General features: G+C 37.2%; 1 protein-coding gene across 1 annotated transcript in view; it reads left to right on the top strand.

Moving 5' to 3' along the window:
* Positions 1-23,146, top strand: part of LOC140169444 (uncharacterized) — a 52,350-nt gene that overhangs the window by 1,247 nt on the left and 27,957 nt on the right. Inside the window, exons 3-23 of the mRNA XM_072192705.1 lie at positions 86-194; positions 1,300-1,482; positions 2,536-2,730; positions 3,172-3,320; positions 3,986-4,154; positions 5,430-5,564; positions 6,339-6,494; positions 6,760-6,964; positions 8,074-8,244; positions 9,399-9,598; positions 10,411-10,726; positions 12,098-12,301; positions 12,811-12,960; positions 13,661-13,840; positions 14,658-14,774; positions 15,165-15,317; positions 15,487-15,639; positions 16,511-16,726; positions 20,189-20,293; positions 22,080-22,224; positions 22,901-23,118. Coding sequence (XP_072048806.1) covers positions 86-194; positions 1,300-1,482; positions 2,536-2,730; positions 3,172-3,320; positions 3,986-4,154; positions 5,430-5,564; positions 6,339-6,494; positions 6,760-6,964; positions 8,074-8,244; positions 9,399-9,598; positions 10,411-10,726; positions 12,098-12,301; positions 12,811-12,960; positions 13,661-13,840; positions 14,658-14,774; positions 15,165-15,317; positions 15,487-15,639; positions 16,511-16,726; positions 20,189-20,293; positions 22,080-22,224; positions 22,901-23,118 — 3,629 coding nt within the window. The remainder of the gene's footprint in view (positions 1-85; positions 195-1,299; positions 1,483-2,535; positions 2,731-3,171; positions 3,321-3,985; positions 4,155-5,429; positions 5,565-6,338; positions 6,495-6,759; positions 6,965-8,073; positions 8,245-9,398; positions 9,599-10,410; positions 10,727-12,097; positions 12,302-12,810; positions 12,961-13,660; positions 13,841-14,657; positions 14,775-15,164; positions 15,318-15,486; positions 15,640-16,510; positions 16,727-20,188; positions 20,294-22,079; positions 22,225-22,900; positions 23,119-23,146) is intronic.

The raw sequence follows: 23,146 nt of genomic DNA, 5'->3' as shown, positions 1-23,146 counted from the left end.
AGGACAGTACTGTACACCAGCAGGTCTAACTGCACCGGTAAGTCATTTCACTATTAAGTCTCCATAAATCTACTGAATAACCAAGAGCTTGTCCTATCGGCACATACAGTGATGAAATAGGACTAATACAGGAATCAGAGTGTCAGACATGTCCAGCAGGACAGTACTGTACACCAGCGGGTCTAACTGCACCGGTAAGTCATTTCACTATTAAGTCTCCATAAATCTACTGAATAACCAAGAGCTTGTCCTATCGGCACATACAGTGATGAAATAGGATTAATACAGGAATCAGAGTGTCAGACATGTCCAGCAGGACAGTACTGTACACCAGCGGGTCTAACTGCACCGTAAGTCATTTCACTATTAAGTCTCCATAAATCTACTGAATAACCAAGAGCTTGTCCTATCAGCACATACAGTGATGAAATAGGATTAATACAGGAATCAGAGTGTCAGACATGTCCAGCAGGACAGTACTGTACACCAGCAGGTCTAACTGCACCGGTAAGTCATTTCACTATTAAAGGCCCATTAAGTGATTAACTAAACCAGAACATCCTACAATTCATAAAAATTGATTTTGCTCCTGAGCTCCTTTAGTAAGAGGAGGTAATGCATGTAAAAGTGGTAATTTTCGAACATGTAATTTTTTATGCTTTAACATTTCCAATAACATATCTGCTTAGGATAAACAGGGGTGAAAATAACTTAATTTTTTTGAAGTCTTTACTACACAAGTAAGAGCAATGTGGTACATGATTTGTGTGATCAATCATACCACACTCTCATCCAACACACTGTTGCCGTTATGTGATTGGTGATGTTGTTTTCATTTCTGAACTAGACTAGAAATTTCAATTGAATGAACACAGCTAGCTTTCAACAGCTTGACACAATCCAACTGCGATTGTATATTGCATATTTTAACTATAATGCAAATGCACAACATTGGATTCAATAATAACCAATCACAAGTGTGTTGGCGTGGTTGGATTCACTTCCGCGTTATGCATGTAGAGTCGCACATGCTGGTGTACATCGTGCAGTGTACACAAAATATGGTCACACTATGTCAGGCAGTGTTCATTCAATTGAAATTTTCGGTATAATTTCCCAAGGTTTCAGATCGGCTGCTGAAAACATCTAGATTCTGGATGCAATATATGCCACATGTGTCATGTTATATTTTATCAATGTTTTTATTGATAGCATTTTGTTTGTGTTTTTGCAGAAAGCAAATTGGATTATAGTGTGCAAGTCAAAATCTAAAATTTACCTTTTTTTGCTTGATTTCAGGCTGGTGATTGTCCCGGCGGATACTATTGTCCTGATGGAACCGGTGACCCGCATACCAACCCATGCCCTTCAGGCTTCTACCTAAATGCCAGTTCTGGTGAGAGCTCCCAGGGATGCACACCATGTATATCAGGCTATTACTGCGATGAAGAAGGACTAGCATGGCCTAAAGAATGTCCACAGGTAACTATAGGTGATACGATCAAGGGATATGGGCTATTCCAACTGAAATCACTTCCCCTTATGGAAGATATGACCTGAATCTTCCACACAGATTTCAAATGGAGTTGTCCACTCTGAAGTACAAAGTGACAATGCGCGGGTATACAGCGCGTAAACAGTGCGCAGTGCTGCATATCTGCTGCAGGTATGCGTGCCTTCAAAGTCAGCACAATGTGTGCGTCCGCATCGGTACTTTGTACTTCAGAGTAGACTGACTGTATCTGAAATTCACACCTCCTGTGTTGAAGATTAAGGTCATGTCTTCCATAGGGGGTGTATGGATTTCAACTGGAATAGCCCAATGAGTCTAATGTTGAAAATATTCATCAAGTTTTTTTGGCATCAGTTACTAGCCCTTTAAAAACGCTACATTTGAACTTGAACCTCTGGTAGGCAATGGGCTATTCCATTTAAATCCACACTACCCCTGTGGAAGATTTTGAAAATATCCTCTGCAAGGGGAGTATGAATTTCAAAGGGAATGAACATATTAGGCAGCTCTATTTGAATTTCATACACCCTCTGAGAAAGATTCAACCTGAATCTTCCACAGAGGGAGGGTGAGTTTCATATGGAGCTTCCATTCTGTTCATTCCCTTTGAAATTCATACTCCTATTGTGGAAGATATTTCCAAAATCTTACACAGGTAGTGTGTATTTTAAATGGAATAGCTCAATTTGTCAGTTGCTAAAATTAATAAGAAACATAATTTTTTGAACTGTTAAAAGCACTTTTTTTTCCAATACCCCAAAATAAAATATTAACAACTTGAAACATATTCCTCTCATATTTTGTTTGTTTGTTTTATTTCTTCTTTAACCTGGGACACTCAATCAGTTGAAAACACAATTAATCATCTGTTCTTTCTTGAGGCCCATAATATATGTACATTAACATTTTTTAAAACAAAAGTGCTTATTACATATAAGCTTTTGATCTTACACTACATTTTGTTGTTTACACACACACAATTTTATGCTAAATTTAACCATCAATATTGATTGGTATTTCAGGGCTACTTCTGTGTATCAGGCAGTACTTTCCCACAGCCATGTCCCTCGGGTACCTATGGTAACACCACAGGGCTACGTAGGAGTGAGGATTGCTCACCGTGTCCTGGTGGCTGGTATTGTGATGGGTTTGCCAACTTGGAACCAACTGATGTCTGTGATGCAGGCTTTTATTGCAAGGAGAAAGCCTATACTTCGGTAAGTGTGTGCAGGTTCCTATGGTAACACCACAGAGTAACGTAGGAGTGAGGATTGCCCACTGTGTCCTGGTGGCTGGTATTGTGGATTTGGCGGGGGGTGGCGGTTGGAGGCATGGGGCAATGATCCCCAGTCAGAACTCTTGCCCCCAGTTTCTCCCCAGTAAAAACTCACAATTTTCACTTTTTGCATCAATTTTGCACACAATTTGTTGATTTTGCCCCACCCCCCTGAATTTAAATTTGCCCCCCCAATGCCTACTGGAAATAAATCCTGGCACCACCACTGTTCAGAAATATTTAAAAACAACAGCCTGTAAATTAGATGAAATAATATTTAAAAGTCTGCATGGATATTTGTTTTGTGTATATTCTGTTTACAAAGTTATTGATAAAGTAGTATTTCAACTGATTTAAATGAATGATCTTATCAATATTTCAGGCTCCTGCTGATGGTGTGACAGGTGGTCTTTGTCCAGCCGGTGGCTACTGTCCAGCTGGGTCAGCCTGGCCAGCTAACTGTCCACTAGGGACATATAGTAACTCGTCTGGCTCTAAAACACCCGATGACTGCATTGCCTGTGATCCTGGGTAAGTGGATGCTATTTTGTTGTTTTAAGGGTATACAAGGTATTGTTGGTCGAAGCAGCCAAAAAGAAATGGATTTTCATTATAACACTTTGGTGTTTTGCAAAAGTTCATTCTACAAATCATACACTTTGAAAATGTGCTTGATTTATTGTTGTTAACAAGTTATGTACGTTTTACAAAAGTGTTTTTGTTTCAGTCCTCTTTACAACATAACTCAAGAACCGCATAACCTAGAAAAGTATATCTGTGATATTTGAATTCTTCTATGCGCTCGCTATGAAATGATCAATGCAATTTTTGCCAAAGCTCACTACCATTTGTAAGATGCTGTGAACTACCAAATCGCAACATAGTTGCTAACCTTAACTATTCCAATTGTAGTACCTGTAAATTATAGTTGTGTAAGATTAAATATTGCAGTCATTTCTGTGATCGCTGCTGTAGAGTGTAGATGAGTATTAACACACTGAAGATGATATTGTATCGAAAGCTTTGTGTATAACTCTAAACCTGTGGCCTGTTAAACCCTGTTGGAACTCATATATTTACTTGTATCTCACACCAGATCCAGGCCCTCTCTTCAGCTTGTTGCTGTTAGCAGTGCACCTGTTGTTTGCCTATGCCAATTGAAATGTTATGAATATTCTTTGTATGTATTTGTTTAGATATTACTGTGCTGGTGATAATAACCCAGAGCCTACAGGTCCATGTAAAGCTGGCTATTACTGCACAGGAGGCTCAGGAACACCTATTCAAAACCCAGCACCTGCTGGTCATTATACATCGGATGGAGCCTTCAAACCAGAACCATGTGAACAGGGAACTTACCAAACAGTAAGTAGCTTGTGATAAAATTTGGCTATTCCGGTTGAAACCCAGATACCCCTATATGGGAAAACATGGTCTTAATCTCCCACACAGTGGGTGTAGTTTTCAAGTGGAGTCAGCCATTTAGGTAATCTCATAGTCCAATGCTGCAGATCTTAGATATATGACAGGACTAACCTGGAAAGTGTAGAAATTCAAAAAATAAAGTGCTATTGTTTGATCAGCTCGTAATCTGCGGGTCTTATAACATCACGGATTAATATAATTTATTTTGAAAATTGCCTTGTAACATCAGGCCAGAAGCATCACAAATTAATATTTGAATTCCTATGCTTTGTTCACTTTATTTAACACGCACAATATAGACCAGACAGGTCAACTATATCGCTCTAATAATCTGGGACTTATTTTTGGCGTAGTGGTAAAAGCCTAACAATTCCCACCAATTATGAGCTGATCAAAGTATAGGTGACATTCCAAAATGAGCAATTTCTGGAAGGTTGCAGAATTCAGCAACATGTTCACATGGCTTTTTCTTCAAACTAGTCCCACAAAATTAATGACAGCACTCAAGCAATTAGTTTTAGTTTTCTTTGACACATTTCTGGTACAATGGTGGTATAGAAATTGAGGTTTTAAATTTAGTTTGTATGAAATATAGTAGTCTTATAGTAGAAGACCAGTGAAATAATGTAAGTTTCCTATTCCTCTGTAGTTTATTAATTCATCCCAGGATAAAGCATACATTACACCTCTACCCATCTCAGGTTTGGTACAGTTGAATAAGGTTACTAACATCCAATTCTCTATTACACAGTTTTCAATGGAAAATAGCTCATTTCAAACAGAATTTTCTCATACATGGAACTTTCATAACAAAAAGATATTATTAATTTAAATTTTAGGTTGAATCTCCAAATGACCAAAATTTCAATTGTCCTGAGACATTTCTTGTTTTAAACCAATGAAGTGTAAAGACTACAACTTTACAGAGCTCCCTCGTTTTTTGGGACCTGGGAGGAAAATGGTGGGAAAATTGACATCCCACAGATGAATTTGGGAGAACATTTCATCAAAACTCTAAAATAATGATAGAAAACATGTAATTTTGGCATGTTACTCTGCAATTTTTTCGCTAGATAACTTGGTATTTTTCAATGAATTTAAAGCATTTTTTCCAGATAATCCACAAGAAAATGGTCCCTCTTTTTTCATGCACTGTCCAGCTCTCGGTTTTTAACCATTAGCTTGATAACATTATTTCTTTCTTTCTCTACACAGGCAACTGAGTCTTCATATTGCGTTGACTGTCCCCAAGGTTTCTACTGTAATGACACTGGTACATCTACACCAGTGACGTGCATCAGGGGCCACTACTGCCCTGTGAAGACGACTATACCTATCCCATGTCCAGTGGTAAGATATACAAACACATTAACACTAATCCTAAACCTAACCCGAATACCCAAGGGTTTTTACTGTAATGACACTGGTACATCTACACCAGTGACGTACATCAGGGCCACTTCTGCTCTGTGAAGACTCCACTACAAGATTCCTATTATGGGCCACCTGCACACATACACAGTAGGAAAGGTACTTGACTAGTTCCTTGCAGTACCAGGGTAGTACCAGTGCAGTACCACTGCTGGTGCATCCTGTGCAGTAACAACATTGGTACTGCATGTGTAGGTACTCTGTGTGTATCAGTCAGGTACTTTGGAGACGGTGTACCTGTGTAGGCGGCCCCAATAGGAATCTTGCAGTGTAATATACCTATTCCATGTCCAGTGGTAAGGTTTATAAAATATCATACAACTCATTGTGAATTCAAGGCCATTCAATCATTCATTGTGATTGGACTACGTCAAGGTCCCTGGATACTAATGGACATCTAACAGCATTTCTGATTGGTTGATAACTTGAAATGCTCATTTTAATTGCCAATTATGACTAGGCTTTAAACTATTCATCATCAAACTTGCATTTGCAGATGATCTTATTAATACTCTCCTTGATTGGTTAAAAATTGGACACAGCATTCATTTTGACCAATCAACAGGTAGTTCTCATGGTGTAAGGTCCTTGGATCTGGATTTTATTATGATGTTTGTTCTCATTTTTGGACTTAACTTAGTAAGATTAAAAACCTACTTACATGATTTTACTATTCCTTGCTTGCATTTACAGGGAACTACAAGGTTTGAATACGGTGGTCAAGAGGTGGCCGATTGTGAGCAGTGTTCTCCCGGGTACTACTGCTCTGAGACAGGCATTGACCAGCCTAGTGGACAGTGTGCTGCTGGACATTATTGCTTGGGTGGTACCAATACATCACACCCTATGGTAAGAAAAGGAGCCTGACGATGTTGGGAATCATCCATATAGTTGCGTGAATAAGATCTTGAATTTGATCCAGTTGTGAAAAATCTTACTCATCAAATTTAAAAAAAAAATTAACTTTGAACCTGAGAAATGGATTATAAAATTATCATAGAGAAATCTTAATTCTCTGACTTATTTTTCTTATACTTTCAGTCGGAAGAAATCGCCTCCGGTGGCATATATCACATGACAATGATTCTTTGACTTATTTTTCTCATATTTCCAGTCGGAAGAAACCGCCTCCGGTGGCATATGCCCACAGGGTTACTATTGTCCTGTAGGTACAGCGAATCCCTATCTCACCCCATGTGAGAATGGAACCTATAGCAACCACTCAGGATATAGTGAAATAACTGATTGCCTGGATTGCCCACCTGGTGAAGTATGTAATGGTGTGGCACTTGATGCCCCTAATGATCTCTGTGCTCCAGGTTAGTAGTATTGATCAATATTGATTAGTATTGATAAGTAAAAGCTGAGACGAATTTAGGTATATTCGTCTCAGAGTAAAAGCAGGCTTGAAAATGTTTAGCATTTTAACTGATTTCAGTGTTTTTCAGCCTATTTCTGTATCAAATTAACAGAAAATGTTTAAAAAACATGTTTTTTCAGTATTTTTTCAAGACAAATTTTCATGCCTGTAAAAGACACTGGTAGCAACCAGTCAGAAGGCCAATGTTAGGGCCGCTACACACTTATTAGTAGATGTAGAATATTCGATGCAACATATCTTTGTTACTTGATCTATTCCAATTTTCTCCAGACATTCTACATATTATCGATTTTACGTCATCAAATATTTGTTAGAAGTTGGACATTACTAGAAATAGAATTGGAATTGATTAAATAATGATGACATGTTGCATCAAATATTCTATGTCTAATATTCAAAGTCTGTATGGCCACTTAGATACATAATATTACTCCGATTAATCACTTTGGTGAAGTTCAATATAGTGTGTTATCACATTGTGTAAAAAGAACAGGGTCATGCCAGGATCATGCCAGGAGGAGTCATTGTTTCATAGCTTTGCAGTCAAGCCGGGCAGTCAAGTAGCTCAATCGATAAGGCATTTGACTATGGTGCGAAAGGTTGCGGGTTTGAACCCTGGTGGTGGTTAGTACGCTCTCGTGTGAAAATTGAGTGAGCTTGAAATTCCCCTAGACACGGAACTTACTGCTAATTGTCTCGTTGTAACCCGTACGAAACTCAGGGAGCTGATCTTGGCTGCGTGGAATGTTTAGGGTGTGCACTTCTTAGCTGCCAGTGCCTGTATAATTGTTTAATGGTTTATGGAATGATGTGGGCCGTAGTGGTCAGCAACAACCTGTAAAGTGTGCTGAGGCTTGTGGATCAACATCTAGGCGTTGTGCCTGTGTGTAGCGCACTATAAATCACTGCAGTTTTTAAAAAATTTTTAGATTCAATCTGCCAATCAGAACCCCAAGGCTATATTTAAAGTGTGGCAAAAAAGTGCCAAACTTCTTTGATATTTAGTGTATTTTATCACCATATTACATAATTATGCCTTTATCACAGGATATTTCTGTTTGGGCAAAGCCAAGACCCAATACCCAACTGATGCAGAAACCGGTAACATCTGTCCTGTGGGTTTCTACTGTCCTGAGGGATCACCAGCAGCCATGCGTTGTGAAGGAGGATACTATACCAATATCACGGGACAAGCTACATGCTTTGACTGCCCAGCAGGTAGGATTAGGCAATTCCAGATGAAATCATACACCCCCTATGGGAGACATGACCTTAATCTCCCACATAGGGGGTGTAGATTTTAAATGGAGTCACCCATTCGGGTAACCTAGAGTCCGAAGTTTTCCGTTTTCGGAGGTACAACACGGAAAATGACATTTTTGTATGACGTGACAAAAATTGTTACAAGATAAGAAAAATAAATGTTAAAAAGAATCTTGAGTTGTGTGTGTCAATTTTTATGATAAAAAATACTGTTTAATAATACGAAAATAAAGGTATATTACCAAGGCATGCACCCCCATCCATCCAAACATCGTTACAGTCGGCCTATTATCGTGAGAATATTCCTATCAGAGCATATTGATCGCGATATTGAACACTTTATTGTGCCATTAATATCATTCATAATCATTGTTTATACATTTTAAGCTTTATTCATAAACATGGATTTACAAATTTTACAACACGGATTACAACACGGATTTTAGGTGGGTGTATGGATTTCAAATGGAATAAGTTTCATTTTCGTAACTTCAAAATGAGCATCTACAGTATAAATTTTCGGATATAAAAAATGTATTATGGTTATGCTTTTTAACTTTAACATGCTGTCATGCTGTTTTTGTTTGGATCAAACCTTTTCATGATTCAATATTTATTTGGGAACTAGGGGCTGATTTACACTACCCTAAGTTTCCTGACAATTTATTGAGGATTTTAGATCTGTAGAAAAAAAATTGTTACTGGATATGAATTTTTAAGGCTGGGTGGAAGTGCTTGAAGTGATTTGGGCTTAATGGTGGGTTTTGTCTTTGTAATTTTGATAAATCAGGAGTTGATGAGTTAAATTGATTTTATAAAAATGTGACTTCTTTCAGATATTATTTTTTGCAGGTTAGTTCCTGGAGCAGAATTAACTCATGTGCAATTCTCTCTGGATATTTTTCAAACGTCTTTAGAAACATCATTTTTCAAACATCTTTATAAACATCATTTTTCAAACATCTTTTACCATGATGGTATGTTAGTGGTATATTAATTAACTTGAAAATTATTGTTCAAGTACTGGATGAATAATCTGAAACAAGTATAAGTGAATGCTTTTCACAATCTAAATTATATATTTAAATCTGTGACATGTTCATTAACAGGTTATTACTGCCCTGATGGTGAGCGACTCCTTCCATGTCCACGCGGAGACTACTGCCTTAAGAATACCGGTGGTAACGAGTCCATCCCTTGTCCTCGCGGTACCTACAACCCTGAACTGGGCATCGCTAGAGAAGACCAATGTCTGCCGTGTGCTCCTGGTAAATACTGTACTGCATTAGGTGCCTCATCTTTTGACCAGGTAGGTATCCGTGGGCTATTCCATGCATAGGCGTAGATCCCGGGGATGGCGGATTAAATCCCCCCAATATTTTGCCGGGTGGATGGATGGTCCATATAATCACCCACCCCCCATGTTGACGCCTGTATGTGGGTTTCTGACCAAATTAACCTCATATTTGGCCATTTCAGCCCCCAAAGTGCAAATTTATTCCACTTTTACATCATATTTCAACAGTTTAGCTTCAAAATGGCAAAATTTTTCATGCACTTCGCATTTGTACCAGAAACTTATTCTGTCACCATAAGGTGCTGCATTCACTATACTTCAAGAAATTTTTTTTAACCCCATCCCCCAATGTGAAATAGAAATCTATGCCACTGATTCCATGTGAAATCCACATGTGATTGTTTAAATTTTTGTGATGTACACAGCAGCTTTATTCAACAGGTTTTTGGTAATACATTGAAACTACCCTAATACACACACACACAAAGAGGGGAAAATTGGTTGTGGGCTCAACAAGAGATGATGAACAGGAGACAACATATTTTATCAACTCTGTTCAGACATTTCTGATGGGGCCTGATGTGAAGTGCCTTGGAAGTTACAATTTTCCACCAAGTAGTTTTGAATACTTGGTATAAAAATATCATATTGTTTCCTCTCCAACAGGTGAATTCATCCGCTGGCCCTTGTGATGCTGGCTACTACTGTGTCTCCGGTGTCAACATCAGTACCCCAACAGAAGAAACAACAAGTGGCATTGGAGGACCGTGTCCTAAAAATAGGAAATTTGCCTGATATTAAAGTGTTGTTTTCTTCCTCAACAGGTGAATTCATCAGCTGGCCCATGTGACGCTGGCTACTACTGTGTCTCCGGTGTCAACATTAGTACCCCAACAGAAGAAACAACAAGTGGCATAGGAGGACCGTGTCCAGCAGGTTTCTTCTGTGAACTAGGCACCCATACACCAGAACCATGTCCTAATGGGACCTATTCAGACAAGACACATAACGAAGCGGTAGGGGATTGCGATGCATGTGATTTAGGGCATTATTGCGGGACGTATAATTTGACGGCACCTGAAGGAGAGTGTGATGGCGGGTTTTACTGTCTGCTGGGGGCCAGCTATCCTAATCCTACAGGTATGTGTACCAAAATGGTGAATGACTATAATTAAAGACCGAATTAAAAAGACTAGTTTGCGTCTGACGTCAGGGCAAAAGTGCGCCGTGATTGGTTGCTGACCTGCGCTGTACAGCATTTTGGTCTGGTTGACAGGACATCAAACAATTCAAAGAAAATGTTTAAATGTCAGGGTATGCAAAGTGTGTAAAATGTTTCAATAACATTCAATAATATTTCTAAAAACTTGCTGTAAAGCATTCTTGCATATAATGTTTTTAAGTGTGGACAAACTATTTTCCAAAAGTGTTTGCCAATAAGAAATTTACAATAACATTTAAAAATGTTATTGTTGTATTTTTTCATGACCTTTATATAACCCGATATTAAAATGTTATTAAAATTTTTTGATAAAACCAGAACATGTTTGTAACGTTTTAAAAACATTAGGGCACGTAGAGCAGCTGGTTTAAATACCATCTCTGTATCTGGCCTGAGGGAATGGAATAAACTCCCTAAAGCCATTAGGGAGTCTACCTCAATTCCAGAAAGAAACTGAAAACTTCTTTCTTGTTCCTTCTGTGTTTCTTTTTTTTCATCCTTTCTCTCCTTTTTGCTGAGAAGCATCAACAACATGACTCAAAATTAACATAAAATATCGGGCAGGCAGCATGTCATGGTTATAAACACTTAGAGGAAATCAGGTGTTTCATTTCTTTGACATTTCTTAACTTGACCTCAAATGAAGAGAAATGGAAACACTTCATATTAACTTTGATTTTGAAGGGTCATCCTTTAGCAAGCTTCAGTGCTTTTCCTGGCAATTTATATTACTGTTTTTTAATGTTGTCAAACACAATTATTTACTGTGTGTGGTGTTTACTACCCATATCTTTGAAGGACCTATTTGTGACTGCTGTTCCTATCTTTACCTGTTCCAATCATTAAGGGTACATGACTTATTGTTGGTCGAAGCAGCCAAAAAAAAAAAAATTGATTTTCATTATTTAAATCAATATATTATTGAAAAATAACACTTCGATGTTTTGCAATAGTTCATTGTACAATTTTACTTTGAAAACATGCTTGATTTATTGTTGTTGTTACTAAAGTGTTGTTGTTTCAGCCCTTAGTTTCAGTTTCAGCTTTACAACATAACTCAAGAACCACAGGACCTACAAAAGTATATCTGTGATATTTGAATTCTTCTACATGCTCGCTATGAAATGATAAATGCAATTTTTGTTCAAACTCACTACCATTCGCAAGATGATGTGAACTACCAAATTGCAACAGTTTAAAATAGTTGTGTATGTAGTCAGCATGTGTATATCCAGTCACTTACATTTAGATAGATTTCTAATAAATTGTTTTTCTTTTCTCTTTAACAGGTGATGATGGTACAGGAGGTCCATGTCCAGTGGCCCACTACTGTCCCAATGGTACCTCTGTACCCATTGCATGTGAACAAGGAACATTTAATAACCTGGAACAACAAGCTGAATGCTTCCCATGTCCAGAGAAGTACTACTGTCCAGAAGGAATATCCAATTACATACCTTATAGGTGCCCTGCTGGATTCTACTGTCCAGAAGGTAAGATGGGTGTGATGGGTTATTGATGGTAGAATAGGGTACTGTATGAAATGATTATCAAATGTAATTTTTTTTCTTCTTATTTTCACTTTTCCTATTGAAATATATGACACAGGGCAAACTTGTGATTACGGCATATTGCCAAATAGGATTTAAGATCAGTATAAACCGCTTTCAAGGCAGAAATAGCTTTTCACTGGTGAAAAATCAGTAACATTAGCCTTTATTAACAGAATTAATTAATACAAAAGTTTGATCACTACTCGCACTTAGCAAATTACTTGACACGCTTCAAATGTTAGATAGGGATGGTTTATAGTAAACCATTATTTGTCTCTTTGCTGAATTCACAATGAAACATGTCTAATTACTTTATGATGCTAACTCAAACTTTCCTGTAAGCATTGTATTTCACAATATTCAATGCAAATTATAAATGGTAAGAAGGGTTGTAGATTTTGTAAGTGCTGATTATAAAATAATTGTTTGAATTCTTCATTGTTTTTTAGGCACTGAGTATGCTTACCAATATGCATGCCCCAAAGGCTACTACAGCCCAGATATCTTGCAGAAGAGTCTCAATGATTGCATACCATGTGACCCTGGCAAATACTGTGCAGAGGATGGAAATATAACTGTTACTGGTGACTGTGATGAAGGTTAGTAGTTTTTGTATGCGAACAAATAAGATATTATGTTAGAATTTTATGCAATCTGAATGTGTGTTTTCATATTTCATTCAGATTACCATACCATTCTGATCAGTGAATAGTGAGGAACATAGAGGAAAAATAATTTAGACATTTGTAATAATGTAATTTTTAAGGACTTTAATATCCTACATGTGAATAGATACAATATTGTATGAAAACATTACATTTGGCTTGCTTTTCATGGGGTTTTAATGACCTAGGTTTTAATATATGCAACATTTAAGTGGTAAAAAGTAAAATGTCAACATTATCCAAGTCCTTCAATGCATGGAATTACATGAACACCCATAAGGCACAGCTGTACATGGTCATGCCAGCCGGATGTTCCACATCTGCAAGCATCTATACTTCACTCCAATCACAGTTTATTATGTGCACCCATATTTTTGGATTCTCTGCACCCTCAGTTGTTTTTTGAGTGTAAGAGATGCAACTGGAAGTCTGGTCCTGTCCATGCAGTGTAACCATAGGTGTAGATATAATATTTGTACTTTTTCCATCAACTAGGTTACTTCTGCATCCTTGGAGCGTGGTCTCCTACCCCATGTGACTTTGACAACTCATGAACTGCACCAATGGAGATTGCCTGTGTGCATCTGAAATTAACATATTTATATATACCATTTTAACTTTTTCCACCAACTAGGTTACTTCTGCATCCGTGGAGCATGGTCTCCTACCCCACATGACTTTGACAACTACACCAATGGAGATTGCCTGTGTCCGTCTGAATCTACCGGTGGCCGATGTCAGCCAGGATACTTCTGTCCTCTAGGCTCATTTGACCCGACACCTTGTACAGAAGGAGACTACTGTGAAACGGATGGTAAGATTCATAATAATGTGACACGATCAAGGGAAATAGTCGGATGTCGCTAATATTGATTTTGAGTTATTGGAAAAGAAAGCGTTAAAGTTATTTTGTTTTATATTGTTTTCAGCGATTGATAAATTGATGTAACTTTGCAAAGAAAAGTCGTATCAACATGAGGTTTACAGTTTCAGAAAGCTCTAAATATCCTCTTCACTAACATCTGTAAAACTCATTGGCGACCAGGGTCGACATGCGACTCATTCCCCTTGATCATGTCGTATATTATATCTTTACTTCAGAGTTTAGATCAGGGTTGCCAAGCTTGCGATTTGGTAGCCCAATTGGGCGACATTTGGAAGATTTTGCCTCGCGACTTTTGTCAGTTTCCTGTCCTATAGAAACTAATGGCTAAGAAAAAAATTGGGCGACTTTTCAACATCGGCTCCCACAACATCAGGTAGTTTCCTGTCCATGGAAATCAATGGTTAAGAGAAAAAATGAGCGAATTTTTGATTATTTGACACCCGATTGATTCGCCCTAAAACTGTTGGCAACCCTGCTTCTGATTATCTCAATGAGGTAGAACCAAAGTGTACCAACTCTCCTATTTTTGTGTATGTGTCACTCATAGAGAGCAAATGGTGCACCTCCGGATGATTTCGCTATACACCTGGCAAACTATGATTCAAAGTGTGTTATTGTTTTATGTGTTATGTGTTGCGCCAAAAAAATGTCTAATTTCACATAGATATGCAGTGTGCTATTATTATTCATGCCAAGTTTTTAAAGTGGTATCATATATTTCAACTCTCACTTCTTTATTTTGTAGGTCTGGGATCGGTATCAGGACAATGTGACGCTGGATATTACTGTATAGGTACAGCTAGTAGATCAGATCCAACTGACGGGATTACAGGAGATAGATGTCCACCAGGAAGGTATTGTGGTACGTACAAAATCCTTCTATAAAACCTCTCTGCAGGTGTGTTTTTTATGTCAAGGCATATCTAGGCATTAACAGCACGAAGCTGTAGAAGCTGCTGACAACTGATCGCCATACAGGCTGATTCAAAAAGAAGTAAACTCATGTTTGTTGCACTTTTGTAAAAATCTAGAAGGAATCCATTGTAAATGGAAATGTCATTGCAAAGAGCAGATTTTGAACGTCTAAATTAAAAAAAGAATTGTTGTATTTGCTTTAACCAAACCAGAATTTATTTGAATAAAACCACCAATTTTTAAGCTGCACATAGGTTCATTTCACAAGCATGTAGCGATTTTGAAATTCTAGTTAGAAATTTATCTCATCATGTATCTCTTTTTCATTTTAATACAGGTAGTGGAACAGGGGCCAATCCTCCCTTATGCCCTGCTGCAACCTACTCCAATGCAACTGGTTTAGAGACAGTAGAGCAATGCCAGACATGTACTGCTGGATATTACTGTGAAAATGCAGGTCTTACTGAACCAACAGGACCGTGTGATGCAGGTAAGCAGCTTGTCTTCAACTCTCATACTTATTCAGAATGCCCACTGGTCCATAATGGAACAACAGTTTGTTTTAAATCTATATTGGTTATAAATGTATTAGGAGACTACATTTTTTCAACCCGGGTTTATTCAGTGACGCTAAATAAAACTTGTTTTTTGTTTTTCAGGTTATTTCTGTCCACCTGGTCAGAACATCAGCAACCCATACCCATGTGGTCAAGGGTATTACTGTGAGGTAGGCAGCGCTAATGAGACAGCATGTGTGTCTGGGTACTACCAAGATGAACAGGGTCAAAGTGAATGCAAACTATGCAATGCTGGTAAGATATAGAGCTTATACAATTATACCTATGTCATCAAAACACTCACCTCCAAGATGGATTCCAGAGATCAACACCGTAGAATTCCATCTACAAGAATATAATTATGCCTAGATTAAACTCCTTCAGTCTTCTACACTGCCCATGTATTTCTGTTATGCTTGTACGACTGAAAAACTTACAGTGTCTATTGTGTCGGACTTAATATAATAATAATACACACAATTTATTAAGCGCCTTATATTGCACGCAACCGCAAGGCGCTTTACAAGATAAACAAAAATACAACTCTTAAAAATTACAATAAATTATTTAGTTACGATAAAAATAACACTGTTTAGCATGTTTAGCAAAAATGTACAATGGACTTGTGAAAATACTCTTGGGCAACTTTGTTTGTTCACCATAGCACGATCGAGATCTATAAGTTCTAAAAATATGTGTTCAATAACAAATGCGGTCAAAAGGTCAATTTGGACACAACTGCACAGTTTCAGATCACCATCAGATCACCAAAAACTGGTGGAAAAGTTTGACACTTTTTTAACACATAAGTTTCCCCATAAGTCAACCCAGAAATTTGACAAATGAGGGCAGCAGTCTAATAAATGCCTATCAGTAAGGGTTTTTTTACAAAAGAGTCAAAAGGCAGACACCCTCCACAAAAAACATTGTTTGAGTTTGAGTAACTATATTACTGATACAGGCAGCTGTACAAACTGTATTATTTTAAGACAATCTATTGTCACGGGAGAGTCGCCAAGGAACATTTTTGATAGTAAGTCCAGATGAACAGTTTTAATATTTAATTTACTTTACCTATCTATGATTCAGAATATTTACAAATATATTCTCATTTCTTATTGTCCAGGCTACTACTGTGACGTTGCCAATGCACCCATACCAGACTACACCGTCTACCCTTGTCCACAAGGCTACTACTGCTTGAATGGTACAGAATTCTCAACCCAATATGGTTGCCCTGAGGGTACCTATAGCAACATGACAAGACTGGAGAAAGCTGACGAGTGTCTGAATTGCCCGGCTGGTAAATACTGTGAAGTCACTGGATTGGATGAGCCCACAGGTAAGGCGTGAAATCAAAGAAGATTCTAATCCATCGTATAAATTATTCAGACAGAACTATACGAAGTTGGGATGTTAAGGTGGAAACTTCGGGGCTTGTGCAATAGACGCATCAACATCAGCGTGCGTGAATTACTTTGTCTAATTTCTCTCCCAACAAGTAATATGCGTTCATTAACCTATAAATAATAATTTGGATAACTTCTCTCTCGGATGATTAACTTAATTATTTATTAACCACTTTCTCACTTTTATGAGCAAATCTATCATGACCATGTTATGATACATGCATGCTGATACATGGATAATCTTATTTAAATGCCTTTCTTTCCTAAATAAATACTAACCTAGGCACTTTTCTTCATCAAATATTTCCTTGTACATGGAATTAACCAGGCACATTAATTGTTACACAGTGTAAGTAGAATATTAATAAATTTGTAAGTGTTATGGATGTTATGTTGCAAGCAGCTTTTCATCCCCTTGCTTATAATATGCTATCATTTTGAGTTGCTTCTATGTACTTAAAATTGTAACAACTTTGGTGGAAATTTTGTGTAACAGCTATAAGAATTATCTAGGTTTAAAATGTTGCTTTGATTTGTATGTTGAACAACTGTTCTAGAGTTTTGTTGCAGCAGGTTTGGACTTAGTGTACCGTAAAAACTCAATAGTTAGTATATGTGCTTACTATCGAGCGCTTTTGAAAACATGAAATTGTACCAAAGTCCAGTACTTTACAAACTGAGGTAAGGGTTGAAACACACATTTGCAGGTTTACTTGTTCGTATATAGCTATGTGTATTTGCTCAAAACCCTTTACACTTTTGTGGATGAGGCTCTTTATATTTCCATGTTTTATAAGCGCTCGATAGTAAGCACATATGCTAACTATCGAGTTTTTATGGTATGTGAAAGCAGGAGGCTATGTATGTGTGCCCATTGTTCTTTGGCTACATGTGTAATGAATGGATTTAGAAGCTTACCAAGAATGTATGTGTCTGTGTGTCCAGTTTTATCCCCTGGCTTTGTAAAAACAAGTCAATGCGCTAATTACATTCTGATATCTGGGCTCTCGACATCATCCTAACAAATATAGTCTTGCATGCTGATGTTATTGGAAACAAGGGGATTTTTAGAATGATCTTATCTAAGGGATTCCCTGATTACATGATATGGGATTTCCCAGCTCACATGAAATCTTTTTAAATGCCAAAACAAATGTATGATCAAAATAGATTTTTCAGGGGGGGGCATAACAGAGGTCATCTGAGGTCAAAGATTAATAGATCTTCATGAGATGTAGTCAAAATGAGAAGTGTTGAAAAATAATATTTTTACATGATTATTTCAAGGTCATCTGAGGTCAATAAACCAAAGATTCTTGGATTTTCTTGAAACTGGTCAAAATAAAAAGCATTGAAAGCCAAATTTTACAGGGCCATTTCAAGGTCAGCAGGTCAAATAAGTAAAGATTTTGATATTCATAAAACTTGGTTAAAATGAAATTAGTAAAAATACTTCACATTTTGTACCGGTCATCCATGGTTAATTTAAGGTTGCACACTGAATATATGAATCGGGAAATTTTGATTTAGTATTTCACTTTGCTTTCATTCTAACAATGGGCTATTCCATGTAAAATCCACACTACCCCTGTGGAAGATTTTGAAAATGTCTCCCACAGGGGGAGTATGAATATCAAATGGAATGAACACATTAGCAGCTCCATTTGAAACTCACCCTCCCTCAGTGGGAGATTCAGGTTGAATCTTTCTTAGAGGGTGTATGAAATTCAAATGGGGCTGCCTAATGTGTTCATTTACATTTGAAATTCATACTCCATTTGTGGCAGATATTTCCAAAATCTTCCACATGGGTAGTGTGGATTTTAAATGGAATAGCCCAATGATGAGTTTGGTAGTGATGTCAGTACTTTTATGCAATTGCATCACAAGTGTGCCAATAAGCCACCTTTGTATGCATTTGTATACATACACTCCACTGGATTAGGCCCTTCGCACTTGATTATTAGTTTCCTGTTTACCACCTGCGTCCAAAATTGAAAATCTCAAAATAATTAATTATTTTATTTTTATTTCTAATTTTCTCCTTTAAAATACCTTTCAACTGCTTCTACTTGCCATTTTCTGACTTTAATAATATCAACAATAATGATGAATGAACAAAGAGTACAACTCCACCTTCACTTATTTATAAAATCAAATATTGTGGTGAAATAAATTAAATGTCCGCTCTTGTCAAAATGAGTCAATAGTTGCTTGTAATAGTTCAAATTAGATAAAGAAAATAAAAGATAATTAATAATTAATAATTAAAAGTCACCTTGTCTCTTTTTCAAAATCTTTAACAGGAAACTAATAATCAAGTGCGAAGGGCCTTAGGTTATTGTGCACAATTTTATGCTACGAGCAATAAAACACGCACCTGCATCACAGCAAACTCAAAACCAAAGACAGCTGTTGAATTAGTTGCCTTCAAATTGTACTTTGAATTATACGTTAACCTTTAAGGAATAAATCAATATCATGTATTCGTTAATATTTATCAAAATAATTCTTTTTAAAGTTGAAAACACATGTTTTTCTCCTCATCAGAAATGTTTCAAGTAAGATTTATATTGATAAAGATACAGGTAACCTGCTAATTGTGGATGTGGAACTGTAATTTATGGAAAAAACAAGCTTAGGAAGTACTACACCCCTGTGGTAAATTTGTGACTATTTTGCATTTTTCTCAAAAAATAATAACACACTGGTAATAAAAGTTATGTATATTATTGGGGCAAGGAATCCAATTACTACATTGAAATTTCAGTGACTCAAGACAAGCGGTTCAGTATATATGATAGGAAACGTACATCCTAGCGGTACCTTATTTCTTATCATAAATAACAAACCGCTTGACTTCGTTCACTGAAATTCCAGTGTAGTAATTGGATTCCTTGCCCCAATAATATACGTAACTTTTGTTACCACTCTGTTATTAGTTTTTGAGAAAAATGCAAAAATAGACACAAATTTATTGAAGGGTGTAGTACCCCCTTAACAGGCAGATAGATAGAACAGCTGGGAAGCAATTCACAGCTGATTTGCTGTGTTAAGGGATGTGCATGACATGTCAGTTTGTCACAGAGCAAATGCACTGAACTTATCAATATGACTGGCCCTAAAATTAATTGAATTATTTTGCCATCTATTCTGCTTCTTGACATTTTGTCTCAATGGCAATTTTTTTATTGCAGCGGAACATACTATATTCTAATTGTGGGACAGGCTTTTACGATAAGAGTTTATAACAATTAAAAAGTTTTCTGCAGGTTCGCAAGTTTCCAAACTTGTCAGGCGGCGAACCTGAAAAACATACTAATTGACAATATATTCTGAACTTTAGAGCTGGCCCTCTTATAAGCACTAACATATTTATGGATGTATTCTTTCAGGGGACTGTGAGGCTGGTTATTGGTGTAAATTAGCAGCAGCAAGTTCTACTCCAGATGATGGTAGTACTGGTGAACAATGCCCTCAAGGGAAGTACTGTGTACAAGGTATGTAAGATCAGCTTGATTCTTTTTTGTAACAATTTGAAATTGCCCTATACATTCTTGTAAACTGATAATGTATTCTTGTAAACTGATAACAGGTTATTCCAACTTTTTGGCTACAGCGAAGAAAAAATTGGGCTATTTTCCAAACAACATTGAGAAAATTATGAAAAAAGGACCCATCCATATACCAAAATTGGCCTAACAAAAGGGATAATCGATATACCAAAAGACCAACATGCTACTCACGTTGTGGCACATCCTTCTATGGTCATTTGTACCGAGTACCTCTGATGAAATTGTTAAAATCCAGCTGAAAAAAATGGAAAATGGGCTATATTCCAGTTGAAATCCATACACCCCCTATGGAAAACATGACCTTAATCTTCCACACAGTGAGCATTTAATTCAAATGGGGTTACCTAAATGGGTGGCTCCATTTGAAATCTACACCTCCTGTGTAGAAGATTAAAGTTGTGTTTTCCATAGGGGGTGTATGGATTTTAACTGGAATAGTCCAATGTTGAAATTCAGTTGGATTTTACACAATTTGGTCCCTTTTCTTGGAATTTTTGTTTGGATTTCCGAAATATCCCACATCTTTACCTAGCTGGGGGGTTTACAACCCCCCAAGCTAGGTACTGTTTTGCTATCCGATCTTTCTTCTTCTTCTTCTTTCTGGCAATTTTCTGACACTTTTTGCTCTAGCTCAGACATGTTTTGACCGATTTTGACCTAACTTGGTCACAACCATCACTGACTATGATCATACATGTCACATGGCACTTAAGTTGTTAAAGGTCACAGAGAGGTCAAATAGGCCAAAAATGTGATTTCAGCTAAAAATGCTTCTTCTCCTACACCTAACATCCTACAATAAAGTCACTTGCACATAAGCATCAACTATATCCAGTGCTCAAAGGGTGTAAACAGAATTGAGGTCAAAGGTCATTAAGGGGGTATTTCCGGTATATAACCAAATACCTTCAAAATGCTTCTTCTGCTACAAATTACATAGCACAATAATGTCACTTGCACATAGGCATCGGCTATACCCAGTGCTTATAACTTGTACACAGAATTGGGGTCAAAGGTCATTAAAGGGGTAAAATCTTACAATTGCATTATCTGGACATCTGTAAGGAGTATGGGGTTCAAACTCAGTGACAACAAATCTCATGGCCAGAGGAACATTTTGCAGGGGTCGGGTCAAAGGTCATGCAGAGGTCAAATTTTAGAAATACATTTTCTGGACATCTGTAAGAGGTACAGGGCTCAAACTCGGTGACAACAAACCTCGTGACCCGGGAAACATTTTAAAAGGTCAAAGGTCATGTCAAACGTCCCAGCTAGGTTTGTGGTCTATGACCACCATTTGCCACTAGTTTCTACTGTTTTTGGATGAAAATTATTGGACCTGGAATGTACAAAACCTGTTTGAATTTGATTAAAGAGTTTAACTTCAACACTATTTTAATTTCACCTGGAGCATTTCGCTAGATCGACTATAGCTTCTTCAGCAGATGGTGATGCTGTGATGATATCTCATGAAGATATCTGCTGAAGAAGCTAGTCCAACTAGTGCAAAAATTCCAGGTAAGCAAAAATTAGTGCAGTGTTGAAGCTAATCTCTTTAATTATTTTATCTGTATGAATATGTACTCGTATACTGTTTGAATTTGTTTTGAATTCCAAAATTTTCATCAATGTGTGTGTGGTTTTTAAATAGAACAACCCTATTTATTAATTTACTGTGGTATTCATTGTTATAATCACACTTACTTTTCAGGAACAATTGCACCAGAGGACTGTCCAGTCGGTACATGGTCTGACAGCTACGGGTTGGAGTCTATTGATGAATGCCAGTATTGCAGTGGAGGCTATTACTGTAATGGTACAGGGCTCACTGCACCATCAGGACCATGTGATCCAGGGTTAGTATGTGGTGTCTCATTTTGAAAATGAAGTAGATATTAAATTCTGTTTGAAATTTGAGAAGGCAATAAGTTGATTGACAAGTTTAGGGTTGCAAAGCTTGAAATGTCAAGCATTCAATTAAGGGTTCCTTTTAGGTTTTATGGAACACAAATTAGGAAATCTACCCCAGTCAGAGCTAAGGCCTAACAAAACTTGTTTGATTGGCGTAACATAAAAAAATAGGGTAGGTTGGTCGCCATTTCTTTTCTTTCTTTCCTTTTTTTTTCTTTACACACACTTTTTAAGCTGTAAATTGCGTATGATAAAGGCTTTGGAACTTAATTAAAGAAAATTTTTATTAATTTTTATTACAAAAAAATAAGAAAAGGCCTGTTTTAGGGTCAGTCTGGGTAAGGCCTAATGGAAGCTTTTCAGTTTATACTTGACTACAAATGAACTCAATTTGTATATTAAATGCCCATCATACAAACCTTTGGGATGAGGCACAATATTTCAATCTGAGTTTAGCAGGTCCTACAATTTGTAGCATCAGAAGAAAATGGCAAAACATTTTTTTTATTAAGTTGTGTGATGTGATTTTGATGAGATATTTGTCAATATTTTTATCCGTTTTATCATGGATATGTTTATAATCTTAAATCTTGTTATTGGTGTTATGCACTCACCTCACAGATACTATTGCTCCAGTAATGCTTCCACACCAACCCCTAATGATGGTGGCCTGACTGGTGACCCATGCTGGGCAGGTCATTACTGCCCTGGTGCTACTGAGTCTCCTATACCATGTGATCCAGGGACATACACAACCATTACACATCAACATGAATGTGAGATATGCCCCGCTATGGACTATTGTGTCACAGGATTGGAACCAGAGCCCTGTCCTATGGGTAAGTGTTTGCCTGCAAAGGAGGACAC

Source organism: Amphiura filiformis, chromosome 14 (assembly GCF_039555335.1).
Source record: "Amphiura filiformis chromosome 14, Afil_fr2py, whole genome shotgun sequence".
Classification (NCBI taxonomy): domain Eukaryota; kingdom Metazoa; phylum Echinodermata; class Ophiuroidea; order Amphilepidida; family Amphiuridae; genus Amphiura; species Amphiura filiformis.
Note: the sequence above shows the minus strand (reverse complement) of the source record. Positions and strands in the feature narration are given on the sequence as shown.